This window comes from Heptranchias perlo, chromosome 28, assembly GCF_035084215.1.
Source record: "Heptranchias perlo isolate sHepPer1 chromosome 28, sHepPer1.hap1, whole genome shotgun sequence".
In the NCBI taxonomy this organism is placed as follows: Eukaryota; Metazoa; Chordata; class Chondrichthyes; order Hexanchiformes; family Hexanchidae; genus Heptranchias; species Heptranchias perlo.
Genome location: NC_090352.1, coordinates 4267030 through 4290430, shown reverse-complemented (window position 1 = coordinate 4290430; position 23401 = coordinate 4267030). Strand labels below are relative to the sequence as shown.

At 44.3% G+C, this 23401-nt stretch overlaps 2 protein-coding genes across 6 annotated transcripts in view; one reads left to right on the top strand and one right to left on the bottom strand.

Annotated features, from left to right (window-relative positions):
- The window catches only part of ankfy1 (ankyrin repeat and FYVE domain containing 1), a 78560-nt gene extending 72349 nt beyond the window's left edge, over positions 1–6211 (top strand). Inside the window, exon 25 of the mRNA XM_068007940.1 lies at positions 530–6211. Coding sequence (XP_067864041.1) covers positions 530–662 — 133 coding nt within the window. The 3' untranslated portion in view covers positions 663–6211. The remainder of the gene's footprint in view (positions 1–529) is intronic.
- The window catches only part of cyb5d2 (cytochrome b5 domain containing 2), a 31446-nt gene extending 13407 nt beyond the window's left edge, over positions 1–18039 (bottom strand). For 3 of the 5 annotated variants that reach the window (XM_068007943.1, XM_068007942.1, XM_068007944.1), the window contains exons 1-4: positions 17692–18037; positions 14218–14358; positions 8356–8542; positions 7314–7539 (exon numbers count right to left, since the gene is read on the bottom strand). In XM_068007943.1, coding sequence (XP_067864044.1) covers positions 7329–7539; positions 8356–8542; positions 14218–14358; positions 17692–17992 — 840 coding nt within the window. In that variant the 5' untranslated portion in view covers positions 17993–18037 and the 3' untranslated portion in view covers positions 7314–7328. Of the gene's footprint in view, positions 1–2352; positions 7540–8355; positions 8543–14217; positions 14359–17691 lie in introns of those variants that run through there. The other 2 variants (XM_068007941.1, XM_068007945.1) reach the window with 2 other exon arrangements.
- Between the last annotated feature and the right edge of the window lie 5362 nt (positions 18040–23401).

Sequence of the window (23401 nt, the reverse complement as noted above, 5' to 3'; positions counted from 1 at the left end):
TTTGGGATGTCCAGAGGCTGAAAACTGAACTATATAAATGCAAGTCTTTCTTTCTTAAACATCTGCGTACAGAGAACATACATTTGTTCCTGTCTTTTTTGAGCTTTAAAAAACATGGAATTGCTGCTAACCTGATCAGGCTCACTGGCACAGAGCGGTTACTGAGTATTCAGGTCAGGTCTCCATTTCAGTAACTGTAGTTGTTGACATGGCAATGGTGCTTTAATTCAGCTTTCTGGATTCAGTAACTTCTCCAAACCAATTTCCCCCATTTATCTCATCAGCAATTGGTTAATAAAAAAAAAAAAACCTCATCCTTCTCTTTTTTCCCCCTTCTCCCTCGCCCCCCCCGCCATTTTTTTTTGAGATAATAAATATGCTTTCCTTAATGTGCTAAAAGCAGCAATAAAGAACATTGGTACCATTAAAGTATAAAATACGTAGTGGGTGTAAAGATGGAGAGTAATTGCATCGCATTGTTTCCAGGAGCTGTGCTGTCCGTTGTTACAAGTCCTTTTTGTCTTGACAGCCGCCATTGTGGACGACTGCTCTGTCACAAGTGTTCGATGAAGGAAATTCCCATCATCAAGTTCGATTTAAATAAGCCTGTGCGGGTGTGCGACATTTGCTTCGATGTGCTGACACTGGGTGGGGTCTCTTAGTACTTGTTGGAGTTGCCCTGCCGTTTTGTGTTTTAGCAGCACTACACAGCACCTTTCCAGCAGCAGGAAGCTCGAATCAGATTTGCTCCTTTTCGGAGAGAAGCCCAAAACACTTGAGGATCGCATTATATTACTCAGATTGAAATTATGCTGTTTGATTCTCCGGTGTATTAATGGACACGGTGACAATGGATGGATGCATAGCCATGTGAATCGATCAGAATTGAGTGCTGGTGCTGGTGCTTCTGGCTGGGGTTGGGTTTGACCCTATTCTGAGAGGGTTGTATGGTAGAAATATTCAGGACCTGGGGTTATTTCAAGCTAACACCCTTCAGTTTCTGCTCTAATGTTTTAATCTTGTTCACTAATCGTAGATAACACTCTATCTTTTTTTTGTCCCCTCCCCGATCCTATCCAGATATAGGCTAGCTTAGTGGGAGGGGGAAGCAACACCTTGAGGGAATTGACTGTCTATTTTGCCCTATGTAGACTGTACATGGTAACTGAATGTACCTCAGTTTGGTTGTCAAATTCCTGATCTGTATACATCTAATCATAGATGGCAGCAGCAGAATGTATAATCCTTAATGGTTTGGATCTCTCTGGGAACAAACTTGGTAACACTAACAGGAAAATATTTTATTACCAATAGAAATGGTTGTTCGTTTAAAAAGGGAAATGCTGCATATTTAGACCAAATGCATGGTCATATACATGGTAGAATATGGTCCCTTTTTAAACTGGAACAAGATGGAATAACTTTTTTTTTAAATCTGCTACTCTTGGTACAGTGTGTATCAAACCAACCTGTGGCAAGCTGGTTCTGCAATTCAGTGGTTACTGAACAGAATGGTTCACCTTTTCATGAATTTACCAGTTTTAGTTCAGTATGCCATTTGCTTTTCTTTGGATCTCCATTGTTCTGAGCAGTACATACAGCGCTAACCTGGTTTGTGGCATGTTCTAACATCATTCAACAATCTGGTAATTAATATGCTCCTACAGGAATCCTAGAGATGAAGGGTTGCTGGAGGCCCTGCTGAGAATAGTGGCCAAGTCACATTGGAGCTGTTCCTCCAGCTGGTGTTGGGTGTACTCATTTAAGAGTCCCACAATATCACATCGTCTCTGAAGATTTAGTCATTATAGACACATGGGTGATGTTTTTGGTTATTGTGTGAATGCTACCTAGAGGGGAAAGGGTTAAATTTGGACAGCAGTTCTAATTTGCTTCATCTGCAAAACCACTATTCTTCAAGGATTGCTACTTGATGTGCAGTCAATTGTGTAAAATATTTCAAAACCAGTTACTGTATTTTATGCAATTTGAGCTGTGCTCAAGTGTTTTGGCAAAATGTCATGCTTTGCATTATATCTTAATCCATTCGGATATAAAGCCCATTTCTTAAGTAAGGCCGCGACTATTGCTTTAAGTGAGGCCGACCAGCTGATAGTCTGCATTCAGATCCCATGTTTAATTCTGTGCTGTACTACTTGTATCTTATAGCTTGCCTAGGCTCTGATGGATGGGATGAAGGCTAAATCCAACCTTTTTGGAAAAGTTTTCATTCAATTCTTGGTTGAGGTTAGCAACTGTTTTGAACAACATTCCATGTGTAATATGATGTTGGTGCATTTGTGAGCAGAGTTGAATAATGTAATGCCGATATAAATAAACTGGAACAGAGACTTTTGGCTAACAGTGATAGCTGCCCTACACCATTTATTAGCGGCTGTTCTTGTGTCATATTGAGAACACAATATGCTATTGGATTCATTTCAAAGGAGAGTTTAACCACCATGGGGCAGATTCAAGCCATTCTCCATTTATTTACTGTGAATGCATCTCTAATGTTTCATGGTCCTGTGGGCTAAACAATCTGTGCTAGCTTACTTGCAGCATCTAGGCACCCATCACTATTTCCTGCTGAGAATTGCCTGGAAACAAAACCAAGGACACTCTGTTCTTGCAGCGAGCCTGTATCGGGATAGACCAGTTTGTGTTTAAATGTTGCAGAAGGATGTGTTTGCATGAAATAGTTGGATTTGAAGTAGAGTAACCATTTTCTCAAGTAGTCCCAGCACTTGGGTCAATATTCATTTGTTTAGACCAAAGACAATGAGAAGCAGTGAATGAATGATTAAGGGAGTCATCACTAGGATCTCTCCCCTTTACATTCCATATTCTTTCAAATGTAAATTAAAGCCTTTAAAATCTTATTCCATCATTCCTTTTTTGATCTGGTTATTCACAAGATTAGTTAACAGAACCTCTTAAATTGTGATTATGCATTGGAGCATGCTTGGCTGGAAATCTTTTAAACAAGGACTTGGGAAAGGGCAATGATTCATCAATGGCAGACTAGTCAGTAAGCGGTAGATAGTCATTAGTGTTCACCATAAGCAGTTGGATTAAACTAGTTTTCAAGTTGATTTATGCCAACTGCAGTCACTGAAATGTGTGTGGGCCATGTTTAAGGAAATTTAGTGCCCAGTGTGACTGAACTACCCATTGGGATGGCAGTTACTTGCAAAGGTCAAATTGCACCAAAAGCACCAACATCTTATTCAATCTCCTCTTGCTGTTGCCAGTGCTCTTGTATTAAGAGTCTCCTATGTAATCAGTGACCTTTAACCCATTGAGGACTGCAGCATCTTGCTAACACACTAAAACATTAATTTCCCATGTTCAGTTCTGAATGTGTTCTATAATCAGTACTTTTTGAATAAAACCATGAGATATTAAAGTACATTTACCTAATAAAGAACAAATGTATGTACAGAGAAACTCCTTTGCTTCTGAGTAACAAGTGCTCAATGGGTTAAAATTTATTCCAGCCCTTAACCCTATTTAATTATGATGCATTATTCAGTATTAGAAGAAATCTGTTTCAGTAATGGCTAATTTTTTTGCACTAACATTGGAACCTATTGCACAGAATTGTCCTATAATGGTGTATGTTTACTTCTGTTTACAATGTATAGGTGGAAAGTCTGTACAGCAATATCATTGAATATTACCCAAGATGTTGCTAGCAGTGGTGCTTAGGGATATGATCAATATAGTCCTCTTTGGTAACAAAAGCCTGACTCTGTACTTACAAAGTAGGTGGGGATTAAATGCTGTAATTCTATAGTGAGGTGGCAATAGCCAGAGGTAGTCATAAGAGACTAGTGTACACAAATGTGGCTTCTGAGCCATAGAGGAATATAATGTTATGATAATTGGGGCTATTTGAAATGACAAAGCAGCAATATATGGCTGAGTGCATTGGAAGCCACTGGATATCTAGGTAGCCATAGTGATGGGTGTAGCTGTTTTTAAGCTAGACACCACAGTACAATGGTAAAATGCAGTCATGATAGGTATGTTTCTTTATCTTGGAGTTTTCTACAACTATGTGATCTACTTGAAATTCTGCATTTTATGGTTGTCACCTGCTAAAGGCTACAGTATAAGGTGCATGAATAGCAGGCACTCTTCACTCTTGCAAAGTACGTTACACGATGCTCTGGACACAAAATACTTGGCCGGTTGTCCATTTGCAATCCTAGAGGCCAGGATTGGTGGTTATCCTTCCCTCGGCTGTGGTGGTCAATACTGTTGTCACATCCTATGAAAGCTGCTATGTTTTTATACAGGTATTCATCCCTCAACCAACAACACCAGAAACAAATGAAGAGGCCAGTCATCTCATTTTCTGTTTGTGGGACCTTGCTATGCACAGATTGGCTGTGTTTCCTTGTATAATGGTGGCTGCACAAGTAATTAATTGACTGTAGAGTACTTTGGGATGTCTTGTGGATATGATCAGGCTGTATAGCAAGTTCTTAAGCATTTAGGTAAACCTTTAATAAGGACTGTTCTTGATATGCATTCTGCTTTTGTTACTACTATAACTTTGCCTTAAGTTCCAAGCTTTTAGTGGGAAATGTTAAGCTAAAGTGTTACATTTCACAAAACACCCACATCCCAGAGTAAATTTAATAGAATCTTATACAGACTTTGGTATTATCACTGCCATTGTGACTCTTGCTTATTGAGATCTCTTCACTAATGTGAAATTCTTCCTCCTTCATATGAAGCACCACTTGACTTGCCTGAAACACTAGTAACCAAAGACAGTAGAGTTACTAGCTATTCAGAGGAGCAGGCACAACCTGTTCCAATGTACATAGGAGTAAAAGTGGGCACCTGTTGGATGGTAGGAGAGAGAAACAGCCGTGTTATTGAATGTTACCTAGGCTGTAGCTAGTAATGGTGCTTAGGGATATGATCAACATAGTCCTTCCTTAGTAACAAAACCCTGCCTGTAATTACAAATTAGGTGGGGATTTAATTCTATGGTGAAGTGGCAATAATCCAACAGTGGTCACAGAGACCAGTGTCTCAACTGGGTATGCCAGGGTGAGATTGGGAACTTGGTGGGGGAAGAAGTGGTGCACACTTTAGTTTTGGATTTCAGTACACCATGCACTATTTAATGGGAAAAGGACACTTTAGAAGGGGAATGAGGAATATGCTGAGCAGGAAGTTGGGGCTGAAGATGTATTTTTTGAAGGAGGAGATATGATTTTAGTAGTCCCAGAAATTAAGCATTACTGAAATATTGGCCTGTGGTGAAGGACAAGTAGTAATTTGGATTCATAGGTTCAGCCTACACACCACTCCTATGATTAGAGAAAATATCCAAAATCTGATTTGAAAGTTGGAATCAGGATCTTCAAGTTGATTTATATAGGGTTACAGCAGTCAGTGGAGTGAGGTGAGATTAGGTGTTAACCTTAGCTCAGTGGTAGCACTCTTGTTTCTGAGCAGATGCTTGTGGGTTCAAGTCCCATGCCAGAGACTTGAATGTAATCTAGACTGACACTGCAATGCTGAAGGTGCTGTTAAACTGAGGCCTTGGTGGTCCTATCAGGTGGATGTAGTAAATACCACTGCATTATTCAAAGAGCAGGTGAATTCTCCCCAGTGTCCTGGCCACCATTTATCCCTCCAACAACACAAACAGATTACATGGCCATTTATCACATTGCTGTTTGTGGGACCTTGCTGCCACATTTCCTACATTACAACAGTGACTACACTTCAAAAATACTTCATTGGCTGTGAAGCACTTTGGGACATCTTGAGGTTGTGAAAGATGCTGTACAAATGCAAGTTCCTGCTTTCTTGAGTAAAGTTGTGAAGGAGGAAGTCTGACAAGGAAACATTTGAAGCCTTTCTTATGCTAATGAGTACACAAGGGTTTAAACAAAGGTGTAAGCAGCCACTCTTCAGTGTCATGGCCATTGGCAAAAAGCTGTTGAATTTTGTTCAGACAAATTACAAAAATTAAAGTCTTGTACACAGGAAGCCTTAGGCAATCAAACTTAGATACCTACACAGGTGAAGTAACATTCCATCAATACAAGGATCACTGCAATTAGAGACCACAAGGAACTGTCCTCCATACAGCAACTAACTAAGATTGTAATTCCTGTCCCAATAAACTATCTTCCCAACCCCTCAACTTAATAAAAGTCTAAAACAATTTTTAAAAGTGGGTCTGTTCAAATCAGTGCAATTATTTCCATTATCACACAAAGCTCTGCTTTGAAATTCTGCTGCAGTTTCCTTCCTTCTAAGACTACTAATTCTTTACTCTGGTTCAGTGCCACAGTCACACTCTGTCCCTCCACTACCATGCTCATGTACCCATTATTCATGTATGGACCTTGACCATGCCTGTCAGGTATTGAGCACTAGCAAGGGGCTGCTATCACTGCCCTGCTGGTGTCACTAACAACACAGAAAGTTCAGTTAGTGGCAGATTTCAATCTGTAAAAAGCCAATGAGGAGCAAGATGCTCCCAATGTCAACTTTTTCAGTTCATAAATCTACAATATATCCCATATACTGGAAAGGGGATTTTGGAAAAGAGGGTTGAATTTCTATAGCAATAAAAAAGGGAATGTCCAGTATTAGGCATAGCACAACCCTGTTTAATATCTTCCCCCTATTTTTTTATAGAAAGGTAAATCAACTTCCATTAAACAAATGCATTCTGGCAAAACTACTACAAAACTGAGCTCTTTCCCCATCCTTTGTGCTGATTAGGTAACATGTGGCATCCTATCCAGTGATATAATCTCTAAGCATTAAAAGGATTTTTATTTTCACTCCTCTTCTCCCCCCCCCCCCAATTGGCATATCATTCACAGGCTGTGTCACATACCAGGCCTACTCCCGTACTGACAGTGTGGGACTGGAGACTCGAGTCACATGTAGGCCAGACTAGATTAGGGCAGCAGGTTCCCTTCCCTGACAGACACAAGTGAACCAGTTGGCTTTTTACAACAATCCAGCAGCTTTCATGGTCATTGTCACTGGTGCCAGCCCACAGATTACCAGAGTTGCTGATTGTTGCAGAAGGGATTTGGTTTCATATCTCACCTGTATTGGAAACCAGTAACTATTATCATTCTAATTAAGCTAATTTTCAGTCAAGCATCAAGTACAACACCCATGACCAAGTTTATCCTCTTAAATTATCCATCCAATAAATTACTATTTCAAAATACAATGATTTAAGACACTGGAGTACTTTGTAATGGAATCACAGATGCTGATATTTTAACGTCTCTTAAAACAGGCCTGTAACCTACTTTTAGGCCATTGTGCTATTCCTCTGGAATGGCACATGAGTCTGAAAGGCTATAGCATCCCTCATATTCCTGGAGGTTCGGGTTGTCAAGATCTCCCCTGTTATGGGCTGAACTGGGTTGGTTAGCTGGTGGTCCATTCGTGCGAACACAAACACAGCGATGGTTCCTTGATCCAGGCTTGTATAGTTTGCGTGGGACACCAGCCCAATTCCTCTCTATTCCTCCGCTGGAAATATAGGAATAGAACATTAATAAAAATTGTATTTATTCACTCAATTTTGTTTTAATTTTTCTTTGTGCCCAATTCACTGGATGAAGGGGCATATGGGAGCTATAATTTGGCCACCAGTTTGTAACTGGTCACTGGTTCTTTGCATCCCTGTCCAGCCCAGAGATGCTCTAACTGGGCTAGCTTACTTACCCATTTTGTTCTCCCCCTTGCATGTGCCTCACCCTGAAGGTACCTATGGTTGGCCACTTCCCATGTCTTTAATTTACTGTATGATGCTTTAGAGAAATTTGTTTCATTAATGATAGATTGTGGAGTTTGCTAGAAATGGAGTGGCTGCCGTGATGCTGTGAGAATGGTGACCCAATCCATCACCAAAATGACTGGAAGGTTTGATCATGGCCAACTCAATCTCCATTATGTCTATCCCCATCCTGATAGATGCAACCAAGGGCCAGCAGACTTCAAGTGTGCTGCAAAAATGGCCCCGCCATTATGTGCAAACTAATTTTTATTAAAATCCTGCTCAGCGTCTTTAGGAAGAGGAAAGATAAACCAGGGTTTCTGCTCTTGATCTCCAGCCGATGACCTCTGCATAGCAGTGGACCAGAAGATGACGGGATTTGGCTTGCTCCTACCACCATGGTCAAATCCTTTCTCCAGGTTTGCACATGTAGAATCCCCCATTTGGATGGGGATGGGGATGGGGAGGGCGGTCAGACATTCGAGGCCACGAGACACTGCCTTCAGAACAGAAGAGGCATGGAAAGGGGATGGTCAAGGGGATGTTAATAAAAAGGACACTCTCCTTACCTGAGAGATGAACACCAGACTCTGCCGCCTTTGGTCGAGGTCCATTCAGAATTACAGGGGGGAAATATTTTATTTTCCAATTCGGATTCCGCCTTCAGTTTCCTTCCCTGTATCACGGCCAACTCTGCGTCAACGAGAGCTTGGGTCGGTTCACCATTATGGTCATAATACGTTCCACTTAATTTGCCTTGCAAGAAAAAAAAATTAAAAGAACACTTCTGTGATCTGAAAAATCTTGCAGTTAGGATCCAAGTTTAGAGAGATGCTCAGAACAAGGTGTAACAAACCAATTCTTGGACAGCTAAACATTAGGTTCCAGACAAGCTCGTAATTGGAAGCCTAACTTGCAAAACCAAAAAAGCTCACTGACCTTAAAATATGGCACTGATGGGATGTGAGAGATTTTTAAAACCATCTCCAGCTCCCCCAAAATAAAACCTGTATTTGAGGTAAGGTGTACACAAATGCTTCTGTTAAAAGATGCTTTGTAAATTGTTTTGGAGAATCAAAATGTAACATTGGTCATTGTTCTGTTGTCTTTTGTGATCTCTTGTTTTCTTTGTTTCTTTTTCCTAGTTGAAACTGTCACAGATGTGTTATAGGGGGGTGAGGAACCTATCTGTGGAGCTGCTCCATTCAGTTACAGGTTTGTTTCAATAGTAGCACCTGCCTTGGAGAAGTTTAACTAAGTTATCCAGAAAGCAAGCATAAAACCGGGTACAAGAAGCAGGTGGAGTGAAAGAGAGGGAAAGGGAGAGAGAAGCACAATGGGGAACAAGAAAGGGAAATGTTACCAGGGCTGGAGTGCTTCAGCTATGAAGAGAGACTGGGAAGATTGGGTTTGTTTTCCTTGGAGCAGAGGAGGCTGAGGGGGGACATGATTGAGGTGTACAAAATTATGAGGGGCACAGATAGGATGGATACTAAGGAGCTTTTTCCCTTAGTTGAGGGTTCTATAACAAGGGGACATAGATTCAAGGTAAAAGGCGGGAGGTTTAGAGGGGATTTGAGAAGGAACTTTTTCACCCAGAGGGTGGTTGGAGTCTGGAACTCACTGCCTGAAAGGGTTGTGGAGGCAGGAACCCTCACAACATTCAAGAAGCATTTGGATGAGCACTTGAAATGCCATAGCATACAAGGCTACGGACCAAATGCTGGAATATGGGATTAGAGTAGACAGGGCTTGATGGCCGGCGCGGTCACGATGGGCCGAAGGGCCTCTATCCGTGCTGTCTAACTCTATGAAATTATCCAAAGGTGGTGATTGCAGGTTTTCTGGGAGTGAGTCTGAATTTGCTATAATTGGGGTTGACTATTGATGCAATTTATTTGCTGGTGCAGTGGTGGTCTTAGAATCATAGAATGATACAGCACAGAAGGAGGCCATTCGGCCCATCGTGCTTGTGCTGGCTCTTTGAAAGAGCTATTCCAATTAGTCCCATTCCGCTTCCCTTTCCCCATAGCCCTGCAAATTTTTCTCCTTCAAGTATTTATCCAATTCCCTTTTGAAAGTTATTATTGAATCTGTTTCCACCACCTTTTCAGGCAGTGCATTCCAGATCATAACAACTCGCTGCATTAAAAAATTCTCATTTCGCCTCTGGTTCTTTTGCCATTTACCTTAAATCTGTATCCTCTGGTTACCGACCCTTCTGTCACTGGGAACAGTTTCTCCTTATTTACCCTATCAAAACTGTTCATGATTTTGAACACCTACCAAATCTCCCCTTCTCTGCTCTAAGGAGAACAATCCCAGCTTCTTCAGTGTCTCCATGTAACTGAACTCTTGCATCTCTTGTTCCATTCTATTAAGTCTCCTCTGCACCCTCTAAGGCCTTGACATCTTTCCTAAAATGTGGTGTCCAGAATTGAACACAATGCTCCAGCTGGGGCCTAACCAGTGATTTATAGAGGTTTAGCATAACTTCTTTGCTTTTGTACTCTGTGCCTCTGATGATAAAGCCAAGAATCTCATATGCTTTTTTTAACAGCCTTCTCGATTTGTCATGCCACCTTTAAAGATTTGTGGACATACACCCCCAGGTCTTTGTTCCTGCACCCCTTTAAAACTGTACTTTAATACTGGCTGATCTGTACCTCAACTCCATTTACACACCATTGCTCCATATCCCTGATAGCCTTACCTAACAAAAGTCTATTGATCTCAGTTTTGAAAACTCCAGTTGACCCCCAGCCTTTTGTGGGAGAGGGGTCCAGATTTCCACTACTTGTGTGAAAAAGTGCTTCCTGATTTCACTCCTGAATGGCCGAACTCTAATTTTAAGATTATGCCCCCTTTGTTCTGGATTTCCCCACCAGAGGAAATAGTTTCTCCATATCCACCCTATTGAATCCTTTTAACATTTTAAACACTTTGATCAGATCACCCCTCAATCTTCTATACTCTAGGGAATACAGGCCAAGTTTATGCAACCTATCCTCATAATTTAACCCTCTAAGCCCCTGCATCATTCTGGTGAATCTGCACTGCACCCCCTCCAAGGCCAATATATCCTTGCTGGGGTGCAGTGCCCAGAACTGAACGTAGTACTCCAGATGGGGGTCTGACCAAGGCTCTATACAACTGAGGCATAACTTCCTCCCCTTTGTATGCCAGCTCCCTTGAAATTAAGACCAATATTCCATTAGCCTTTTTGTACCTGTGCACTAGTTTTCACTATGGAGAAGGACGACGTCGACATAGAAATACGACAGGGGGACTGTGATATACTCGAACATATTAACATCGAGCGGGAGGAGGTATTGGCGGTTTTAGCAGGCCTAAAAATGGATAAATCCCCAGGCCCGGACGAAATGTATCCCAGGCTACTGTGTGAGGCAAAGGAGGAGATTGCGGGGGCTCTAACACATATATTCAGAACCTCTCTGGCCACAGGGGATGTGCCAGAGGACTGGAGAACCGCTAATGTCGTACCCATTATTCAAGAAGGGGAGTAGGGAAAAACCGGGGAACTACAGGCCAGTGAGCCTAACATCAGTGGTAGGAAAATTATTGGAAAAAATTCTGAAGGACAAAATTAGTCTCCACTTGGAGAAGCAAGGATTAATCAGGGATAGTCAACATGGCTTTGTCAAGGGAAGATCATGTCTGACTAATTTGATTGAATTTTTTGAGGGGGTGACTAGGCGTGTGGATGAGGGTAACGCAGTGGATGTGGTATACATGGATTTCAGTAAGGCCTTCGATAAAGTCCCCCACAGGAGACTGGTCAAGAAGGTACGAGCCCATGGAATCCAGGGTGCCTTGGCACTTTGGATACAAAACTGGCTTCGTGGCAGAAGGCAGAGGGTGATGGTCGAAGGTTGTTTTTGTGACTGGAAGCCTGTGGCCAGTGGGGTACCACAGGGATCGGTGCTGGGTCCCTTGCTGTTTGTGGTCTACATTAATGACTTGGATATGAATGTAAAAGGTATGATCAGTAAGTTCGCTGATGATACAAAAATTGGTAGGGTGGTAAATAGCGAGGAGGATAGCCTCAGTCTGCAGGACGATATAGATGGGTTGGTCAGATGGGCGGAACAGTGGCAAATGGAATTTAACCCGGAAAAGGAATATACAATGAATGGGAAGACCCTAGGCAAGACAGAGGGTCAGAGGGATCTTGGTGTGCAAGTTCACAGATCCCTGAAGGCGGCGGAACAGGTAGATAAGGTGGTAAAGAAGGCATATGGGATACTTGCCTTTATTAGCCGAGGCATAGAATACAAGAGCAAGGAGGTTATGATGGAGCTGTATAAAACACTGGTTAGGCCACAGCTGGAGTACTGTGTGCAGTTCTGGTCGCCACACTACAGGAAGGATGTGATCGCTTTGGAGAGGGTGCAGAGGAGATTCACCAGGATGTTACCAGGGCTGGAGCGCTTCAGCTATGAAGAGAGACTGGGAAGATTGGGTTTGTTTTCCTTGGAGCAGAGGAGGCTGAGGGGGGACATGATTGAGGTGTACAAAATTATGAGGGGCACAGATAGGATGGATACTAAGGAGCTTTTTCCCTTCGTTGAGGGTTCTATAACAAGGGGACATAGATTCAAGGTAAAAGGCGGGAGGTTTAGAGGGGATTTGAGAAAGAACTTTTTCACCCAGAGGGTGGTTGGAGTCTGGAACTCACTGCCTGAAAGGGTTGTGGAGGCAGGAACCCTCAACATTCAAGAAGCATTTGGATGAGCACTTGAAATGCCATAGCATACAAGGCTACAGACCAAATGCTGGAATATGGGATTAGAGTAGACAGGGCTTGATGGCCGGCGCGGACACGATGGGCCGAAGGGCCTCTATCCGTGCTGTATAAATCTATGACTAGTGATTTGTGTACATGGACACCCAAATCTCTCGGCTCAGCCACAGTTCCTAGCTTCTCACCATTTTAAAAACTATCCCTATTTGTCTTTCTTGAATCCAAAGTGGATGACCTCACACTTCCCCACATTGAACTCCATCTGCCACAGTTTTGCCCACTCACTTAATCTGTCTATGTCCCTTTGCAATTTCCTGCTCCCATCTGCACTACTTACGGTCCCTCCTAACTTAGTGTATCTGCAAACTTGGATACACTCAAAAGGTTAATGCTGGAAATACACAGCGGGTCCAACAGTATCTGGGAGGAGAAAGGACAGATTACAGTTATGGGTGTAGACCCATCATCAGAAAGCGTCTGCACGGGAAGTGTTAATTTGTCCTTTCTCCTCCCAGATGCTGCTTGACCACCTCTATTCCCAAAATGTTACGTTTCAAATTTTGAACTTTAAAAAAAATTTCGAGAAGTGTACTGATTCTTTAGCTGTCTAGAGTCAAGGAGATTTGAACCCAGTTAATTTAGACCCAGCCTTTATTTTTCAAATTCAGAACAAAGGTATTAATAAAAACAAACTAATGGAGTTGCACTGAATTGCTTTATATTAGAATTTCAGAGATCAGTGCTGTTTATTTCCCCCCTCCCGTTGCACTGGTTTGTATATCCTGCACCACCAACTGCAGTTGTCTCTTTGGCCTATTTCACTATCTCTCTCTAACCGTACTCTTCAAGTACTACAATAAGGATAACCTGTGATTCGTCTCTGGTTGTTCCCTCGCCCAGTAGGGAAAATCACCTGACCTCGGTTCAGTGTCTTTCCTTAAACAGCATTGGCACAAATACACATTCAACCACCAACTCCTACTTTTGAAAAATAGCTTTTTGATGTAAATGTTTTAATGCAAGGCACCTTGTGTGTGTCTCTTAATGCTCAGCAAGTTTATCTGGACACTACACACACCTGGATGGTCCTAGATCTGATCCCTGGTCAATGCTGAGTTTGCTACTCAATTTATTCAGTGAACAGTTGAGCCACGTGTTTTAAAACGATCTCAGGTTTGTGCCCCAGTCTGCGCTCAGTTATCTGATCTCCGCCAGGGCAGAGGTAGGCGTACTATTGACCTTAGCCCCCCCCCCCCCCCCTCGGATAGATAGACGGGATTCCTTTTGCTGATCAGTAGCCCGCGAAGCCCTGCTGTAAGTGAGCGTGTTGGGCCAGGCATTGGACTCACCACGTGTGGTCAGGTGGCTTCCCGCCACTCGTCATCAAACTGCAGGCATGAATAATGGGAATTTGGGCAAGTACTGTGACCAGCCAGCAAAGAGTCAACCTCATGAGGGAGGGAGATGAGGAGGGGCGAAAGGAAATCGCCTCGTTATTTAAGGAATATTAAAAATATACAAAGTCACCTTAATTGGCAATTTCAGATCAAAAGACCTCTGATTTGAGTCTTCACACCTTCCCCAATATTTTTCACACTATTTCAGATCAGGCTTTTTGGACTGCATTTTTACAAAATGTGCTTCTTTTTCTAATTAAGATTCTTACCCTTAAAAACATATTCTTTCTTGTAGAAGGTAAGCCAATCATGGAGAGATAGCATTTCAGTGGGCGAGAGCCCGGTTACATCATCCACTAGACCATTCTCTGTGAAATCGCCACTCACAAACGCTCTACTGGCATCTCGACCTACAGTTAACAGAACAAGTTCACTTCTGAGAGCATCGAGCCATCAATAGTGTACTGATTATCTGCAGCAATTTGAGACCTGTAAAGCTACCGTAACCTTTAAAATCAATGGCACAATGAGCAGGTCCTGCAAGAATCATAGTTTAAAGGGGCTGTGTTTCTTAACTCAAATTATATTTTCAAGTTCTTGGAACATAGGTTGCTGTCCAGTTAATTTTCAGCTTGTTACACAAATCAAGTGGAAGAGACAGACTCATAACGGAGCTCAGTAGCATAATTACTAATTAAAATCACAATAGGACCGTACACATTGCAGGGATTCTGATTTTGAGCAGTTCATAATCATCTGAACTCTGGGATTGAGTTTCACCCGTCCGTTCAGATTATCAAGATCTTAATTACTTGCATTTATAGAATGCCTTTCATGTAGTAAATTATGTTCCAAAGTGCTTTGCAAAACTGAAAGCAGACACAGCAGTATAAGAATTAGAGAAGGTGATAAAATACAGTCAAAGAACTTGCATTTATATAGTGCCTTTCACAACCTCAGGACGTCCAAAAGCACTTCACAGCCAAATGAAGCACTTTTGCAATGCAGTCACAGTTGTAAGTTAGGGAAACAGGGCAGCCAATTTGCCATAGCAATGAGATAAATAACCAGATAATCTGTTTGTTGGCCAGGGGATAAATGTTGGCCAGGATACTGGGAGAGCTCCCCTGCCACTCTTCACATAGTGCCATTGGATCTTTTACATCCACCTGCGAGGGCAGACAGGACCTCAGTTTAACATCTCATCCGATCATGTGTTCAAGTCTTTGGAGTGGGGCTTGAACCCATGACCTTCTGACTTGGAGGCAAGAGTGTTCTTACTGAGCTAAGGCTGACACCTTGCATGGAAGCTGACTTTTCTTCCAAACTTCAAACTGAAGACTCAAGGCAGGCCATCCACAGGAAAACAGGCCACATTGAGCAATTGGTCCGGTAATAAGGCAGACAAGGGAGCTTTGATGGTGGTCTTAGGATTAGAACTAAGAACAGGAAGCTAGCTGTTCAGAGGGAGTGAGAATAACATGAGCAAGGGGAGTGGAGAAACTCAAGACAGTGATGTAATGGCAGTAGTTCTCAATGAAAAGAAAGAGGAAGGGGTCTAGGAGGATGGAGATGGCTGGAGATAGGAGAAGAGATCAAAATTGTAGGGGGAGACAAAGGAGAACTTGTGGTAAAAGGAAGCACAGAGGTGGTGGGAAAGAACAGCATCATGTCAAGTTTTGAATTTGTTGAGGCGGGGGCGTGAGGGATGATGTTGAGGCTGTTGCAGAGAACAGATCTTTTTTACAGTCAGAAACCTAGGGTCACGGCAGGAGTGGGGTTAGAAAGGGAGACGGAGCCAGAAGAAAGTGAAGGGGAAGACAATCTAGGAGTTACTGGTGTTTCCACTCCTTACTACCCAATAGGATATAAACACGTTGTTTGTTAAAGGAATGGATGATGAGGGATGATGTGATGTAGATTGAGTCACTGCTACAGCCAGTGCATGCTCCAGTCTGGGATAAAGGGTCAGTGGTATACCTTGTTTAATTGGTCAACAGAGAAACAAATTTGCACATGTCCCTTTTAAAAGAGGCACAATTAGTAAATTAATTGAAATATAAAGTCTGATTTCAACAAAACCAAAAAGGAAACTTGTAATCTAGATCATGATGTTATTGCCATACTATTCCCTGTAGCACCCACTGGTCATTGAAGGCTTCAAGCAACCAGTGTGTGCTCCTTCTCCAAGACCACAGAGAGGGGCAGGCAGTCAGGGTGACCCTTCACCTCCTCCCCATGGGCAGGCCCATCCTGGACCTGTGAATCAGTTGGTGAGGTCAGAGGAGCACTGAATATCAGAGAAGTCAGTGATCATGGCTGGGCCTGAAAGATGAAAGGTGAAAATACATCTGAGATACACAGGGAATGAGTTGGAGCAGAGCAAAGAACCAGGGCTGCAAAAAACAGTTCTGGCAAATACTATGTCACAAAGAAGAAGGGACAGAGTCAATGACAACAGTGAACAGGACAAAAGACTAACAGGAAATGAATGGAACTTCAAGGGAGGAGAAGGTGTGAGTCAAATGCTAGAAATAATAAAGAAACCGCAAATGCTGGAAATAAATCAGATCTGTAACACGATAGGTTAATATTTTGGGTTTAGACCCTCTGAGCTGAACAAATGTTTATGTTCAGAAGTTTCACAGTACCATCTTTACATGTTTTAAAATTACAGAAGGGTTTCTCTGGAGCTGTAAAGACAGCAGAGACAATGGTTAGTGCAGGGATGAGGGTTATGGGGAGATCAGTTTCAAACAGTTTATAAACCTCCTGCAGGGTCAAGGTTCACCAGACAGCAATGCACCCAAACTTCCCAAGGGACTGCACCTTGAGGTGATGGGAAGGCTTGAGTTCTCCTGTGACCCTGGGAGCTGTGCTGGCAGGAATATAACTCCTGATAGGGTCACCCAAGTCAGACAGGTCAGAGCCAGACTAAAGGAAGCGCACCGTCCTCCTGATAGGGGACTGTGAATCAGGCTGATAAACTGTCCACATAAAAATACCCTTCATTACAGAAACAACCCAGAGACAAGACGGGTCTGTTATAAACCGGCAAATATAAACATCAACTGTGGAGATCCACCATGTGCTGGACGTGAGGCAAGATGATACTCTGATGGAATCTTATATGTTTCAACGAGAGTTCAAAGGAGGCTTCACAGGGTAGACACTGAGATTGTTTCCCCTGGCTGGAGAGTCTAGAACTAGGGGGCATAGTCGCAGGATAAGGGGTCAGACATTTAAGACTGAGACAAGGAGGAATTTCTTCACTCAGAGGGTTGTGAATCTTTGGAATTCTCTACCCCAGAGGGCTGTGGATGCTGAGTCATTGAGTATATTCAAGGCTGAAATAGATAGATTTTTGGACTCTAGGGGAATCAAGGGATATGGGGATCAGGTGGGAAAGTGGAGTTGAGGGTGAAGATCAGCCATGATCTTATTAAATGGTGGAGCAGGCTCGAGGGGCCGAATGGCCTACTCCTGCTCCTATTTATGTTCTGTTTGGAGTCAGATCTCCTGCTCTGGACATACAGCAGTGGAAGGAAGGGGTTGCCCATGTATCCCTGGACACAGGAGACTCGCACTGACCGGTGACCCACCACCTGCGAGTATTTTCCCTCCTCAGTCCTCCGGGCCCCGCTGGTTGCCATGACTCTGATGCTGGGGGGCGAGGGTGAATGTTTGCGGGGCCCTGGGCCGTTTGCCGGTGCGGGGTCCGGGGTCTGGGGTCCGGGCCGTACCTGTGAAGAAGCTGTAGGCGCCTCCTGGTCCGTAATGCTGCTTCCCTCTCCTCACATCGAACACCTGCCCCAGGACAGACAGGTACAGGCCCGGGCTGCCCTCCGCCCCGCTGTACCGGCTCAACTCGGACTTGGTGAACAGTCGGGGGGTCGGGGAGCCCGCCCGGGCCCCGGCCCGGGCCCCGGCCCCGGCCCATCCCGCCAACCAGCCCAGGCCACTGCTCAACAGCCCCCACACATGGGGCGGGATCAGCACAGCGACCGCGCCGCACACCGTGCACATCACCAGCGGCTGCAGCATCACCGCAGGAGAGGCCCCGGCCCCGGCCCCCTCCTCCTCCTCCTCCTCCTCCCGGCTCCCGGCCCCGCCTCTCACTGCGCGGCTGCGGCGACCCGGAGACTGAATTTCCGGGTTTCCTCGTTGCTGTGATTCGACCAGCGAGCGTCAGTAACCCAGGCCCCTCTTAAAGCGACAGCGTCAGTAACCCAGGCCCCTCTTAAAGCGACAGCGTCAGTAACCCAGGCCCCTCTTAAAGCGACAGCGTCAGTAACCCAGGCCCCTCTTAAAGCGACAGCGTCAGTAACCCAGGCCCCTCTTAAAGCGACAGCGTCAGTAACCCAGGCCCCTCTTAAAGCGACAGCGTCAGTAACCCAGGCCCCTCTTAAAGCGACAGCGTCAGTAACCCAGGCCCCTCTTAAAGCGACAGCGTCAGTAACCCAGGCCCCTCTTAAAGCGACAGCGTCAGTAACCCAGGCCCCTCTTAAAGCGACAGCGTCAGTAACCCAGGCCCCTCTTAAAGCGACAGCGTCAGTAACCCAGGCCCCTCTTAAAGCGACAGCGTCAGTAACCCAGGCCCCTCTTAAAGCGACAGCGTCAGTAACCCAGGCCCCTCTTAAAGCGACAGCGTCAGTAACCCAGGCCCCTCTTAAAGCGACAGCGTCAGTAACCCAGGCCCCTCTTAAAGCGACAGCGTCAGTAACCCAGGCCCCTCTTAAAGCGACAGCGTCAGTAACCCAGGCCCCTCTTAAAGCGACAGCGTCAGTAACCCAGGCCCCTCTTAAAGCGACAGCGTCAGTAACCCAGGCCCCTCTTAAAGCGACAGCGTCAGTAACCCAGGCCCCTCTTAAAGCGACAGCGTCAGTAACCCAGGCCCCTCTTAAAGCGACAGCGTCAGTAACCCAGGCCCCTCTTAAAGCGACAGCGTCAGTAACCCAGGCCCCTCTTAAAGCGACAGCGTCAGTAACCCAGGCCCCTCTTAAAGCGACAGCGTCAGTAACCCAGGCCCCTCTTAAAGCGACAGCGTCAGTAACCCAGGCCCCTCTTAAAGCGACAGCGTCAGTAACCCAGGCCCCTCTTAAAGCGACAGCGTCAGTAACCCAGGCCCCTCTTAAAGCGACAGCGTCAGTAACCCAGGCCCCTCTTAAAGCGACAGCGTCAGTAACCCAGGCCCCTCTTAAAGCGACAGCGTCAGTAACCCAGGCCCCTCTTAAAGCGACAGCGTCAGTAACCCAGGCCCCTCTTAAAGCGACAGCGTCAGTAACCCAGGCCCCTCTTAAAGCGACAGCGTCAGTAACCCAGGCCCCTCTTAAAGCGACAGCGTCAGTAACCCAGGCCCCTCTTAAAGCGACAGCGTCAGTAACCCAGGCCCCTCTTAAAGCGACAGCGTCAGTAACCCAGGCCCCTCTTAAAGCGACAGCGTCAGTAACCCAGGCCCCTCTTAAAGCGACAGCGTCAGTAACCCAGGCCCCTCTTAAAGCGACAGCGTCAGTAACCCAGGCCCCTCTTAAAGCGACAGCGTCAGTAACCCAGGCCCCTCTTAATGCGACAGCGTCAGTAACGCAGGCCCCTCTTAAAGCGACAGCGTCAGTAACCCAGGCCCCTCTTAAAGCGACAGCGTCATTAACCCAGGCTCCTCTTAAAGCGACAGCGTCAGTAACCCAGGTCCCACTTAAAGCGACAGCGTCAGTAACCCAGGCTCCTCTTAAAGCGACAGCGTCAGTAACCCAGGCTCCTCTTAAAGCGACAGCGTCAGTAACCCAGGCTCCTCTTAAAGCGACAGCGTCAGTAACCCAGGCCCCTCTTAAAGCGACAGCGTCAGTAACCCAGGCCCCTCTTAAAGCGACAGCGTCAGTGAGAAAGGATCTTGGCTTGGAAAATCAGGATGTAGAATCAATATGGATGGAGCTAAGAAATAACAAGGGGCAGAAAGCATCGGTGGGAGTAGTTTATAGGTCCCCTAACAGTAGTTATAGTATCTGACAGAGAATAAATCAGGAAATTAGTGGAACATTTAACAGGATAATGCTATAATCTTGGGGATCTTTAATCTTCATATCGACTGGGCAAATCAAATTGGCAAAAGTAGTTTGGAGAACCAATCCCCTGGACCCGATGGCCTACATCCTAGGGTTCTAAAAAAGGTGGCTGCAGAGATAGTGGATGCATTGGTTTTGATCTTCCAGAATTCCCTAGATTCTAGAACAGTCTTAAGAAAGGAAGGAGAGAGAAAACAGGGAACTATAGGCCAGTTAGTCTGACATCAGTCACCGGGAAAATGCTGGAATCCATTAATAAGGACGTAGTAACAGGGCACTTAGAAAATCATAATATGTTTAGGCAGAGTCAACATAATTTTATGAAAGGGAAATCGTGTTTGACAAATCTATTAGAATTTTTTGAGGATGTTACTAACAGGGTAGATAAGGGGGAACCAGTGGATGTCGTATATTTGGATTTTCAAAAGGCATTCGATAAGGCATGCCACACAAAAGGTTGTTACACAAGATTAGGGCTCGTGGGATTGGGGGTAATATATTAGCATGAATAGAGGATTGGTTAATGGACAGAAAACAGAGAGTAGGAATAAACGGGTCATTTCCGCAAGGATCGGTGCTTGGGACTCAGCTATTTATAATCTATATTAATGACTTGGATGAAGGGACCGAGTGTAATGTATCCAAGTTTGCTGATGATACAAAGCTAGGCGGGAAAGTAATCTGTGAGAAGGACAGAGAGTCTGCAAAGGGATATAGACAGGTTTAGTGAGTGGGTGAGAAAGTGGCAGATGGAGTATAATGTGGGGAAATGTGAAATTAACCACTTTGGTAGGAAGAATAGAAAAACAGAATATTTTTTAAAAGGTGAGAAACTAAGGAATGTTGATGTTCAGAGGAATTTGGGTGTCTTTGTACATGAATCACAGAAAGTTAACATGCAGGTACAGCAAGCAATTAGGAAGGCAAATGGTATGTTAGCCTTTATTGTAAGAGGACTGGAGTATAAGAGTAAGGAGGTCTTGCTGCAATTATATCGTGCTCTGGTGAGATTACACCTGGAGTACTGTGTCCAGTTTTGGTCTCCTTACCTAAGGAAGGATATACTTGCCTTAGAGGGGGTGCAACGAAGGTTCACTAGATTGATTCCTGGGATGAGAGGATTGTCCTATGAGGAGAGATTGAGTAGAATGGGCCGATATTCTCTGGTGTTTAGAAGAATGAGAGGTGATCTCATTGAAACATATAAAATTCTTAAAGGGCTTGACAGGAAAGCTGCTGAGAGGCTGTTTCCCCTGGTTGGAGAGTCTAGAACCAGGGGTCATAGTCTCCAGACAAGGGGTCGGCCATTTAAGACTGAGATGAAGAAAAATTTTTCACTCAGAAGTTTATGAATCTTTGGAATTCTCTACCCCAGAGGGCTGTGGATGCTGAGTCATTGAGTACATTCAAGACTGAGATCGATGGATATTTGGACACTAAGGGGATGAAGAAATATGGGGATCGGGCCGAAAATGGAGTTGAGGTCGAAGATCAGCCATGATCTGATTGAATGGCGGAGCAGGCTCAAGGGGCCATATGGCCTACTCCCGCTCCTATTTCTTATGTTCTTATCTTCTTAATAATATGGGGTCCTCTTAAAGTTATAGCCAGTAACACAGGCTCCTCTTAAGTGACAGCATCAGTAACACAGGCTCCTCTTAAAGTGACAGTATCAGTAACATGGGCTCCTCTTAAAGTAACAGCATCAGTAACTCAGTCCTGGCGAAAGGTCATTGACCTGAAACGATAACTCTGTTTCTTTCTCCACAGATGCTGCCTCACTTGTTGAGTATTTCCAGCATTTTCTGTTTTTATTTCTGTAACACAGACAACTCTTAAAGTGACAATGTCAATAACAGCCTCCTCTTAAAGTAACAGTGTCAGTAGCACGGGCTCCTTGTCAGGCATGGCTCTGTGGTAGCCTCTGAATTAGAATGTCATGGGTTCAAACCCCACTCCAGGGACTTGAGCACATAATCCTGGCTGACACTTGCACTAGTACTGAGGGAGTGCTGCACTGTCAGAGGTGCCGTGTTTCGGATGAAACATTAAACCGAGGCCCTGTCTGCCCTCTGAGGTGGATGTAAAAGATCCCATAGCACTATGTGAAGAAACGCAGGAGAGTTCTCCCGGTGCCCTGGCCAATATTTATCCCTCAACCAACATCATTAAAAACAAATTATCTGGTCATTATCACATTGCTGTTTGTGGGACCTTGTTGTGAGCAAAGTGGCTACTATGTTTTCTACATTACAAAAATGATCACACTTTGAGTTGAAAAGGGATTTTGCCCAGGTCGATTGGAATCGAAAATTGGGAGGCAAAACAGAAATTGAGCAATGGGAGGCCTTCAAAGAGGAGATGGTTCGGGTACAGAGTAGACACATTCCCACAAGGGGATAAGGAAGGGCATCCAAAGCTAGAGCTCCCTGGATGCCTAAAGACATAGAGATTAAAATGAAACAGAAAAAGGAGGTTTATAATAAATGCAAGGTTCATAATACAGTAGAGAACCAAGCTTGAGGTACAGAGGAGAACTGAAAAAGGGAATAAGAGGGGCAAAGAGAGAGTATGAGAATAGATTAGTGGCTAACATAAAAGGAACCCAAATGTCTTTTATAAACATATAGAGGCAGAGGGCATGGCTGAGGCACTAAATGAACACTTCGCATCTGTCTTCACTGGAGAAGAGGATGCTGCCAATGTCGCAGTAAAGGAGGAGGTAATAGCCATATTGGAAAGGATGAAAATAGATAAAGAGATACTTTAAAGATTGGCAGTACTGAAAGTAGAAAAGTCACCCAGTCCAGATGAGATGCATCCTGGGTTACTGAGGGAAGTAAGGGTGGAAATTGCTGAGGCTCTGGCCATAATCTTCCAATCCTCCTTAGGTGCCGGAGGACTAGAGGGATGAAAATGTTCAAAAAAAGGGAGATTGATAAACCCGGCAATTACAGGCCAGTCAGTCAAACGTCGGTGGTGAGGAAACGTTTAGAGGCAATAATCTGACACAAAATTAGTTGTCACTTGTAAAAGTATGGGCTAATAAATGAAAGTCAGCATGGATTTGTTAAAGGAAAGTCATGTTTGACTAACTTGATTGAGTTCTTTGATGAAATAACGGAGAGGGTTGATGAGGATAGTGTGGTTGATGTTGTGAATATGGACTTTCAAAAGGCATTTGATAAAGTGCCACATAATAGATTTGTTAGCAAAATTAAAGCCCATGGGATTAAAGGGACAGTGACAGCGTGGTTATGAAATTGGCTAAAGGACAGAAAGCAGAGAGTAGTGGTGAACGGTTGTTTTTCAGACTGGAGGAAAGTTTACGGTGGTGTTCCCCAGGGGTCAGTATTCGGACACCTGCTCTTTTTGATATATATTAATGACCTTT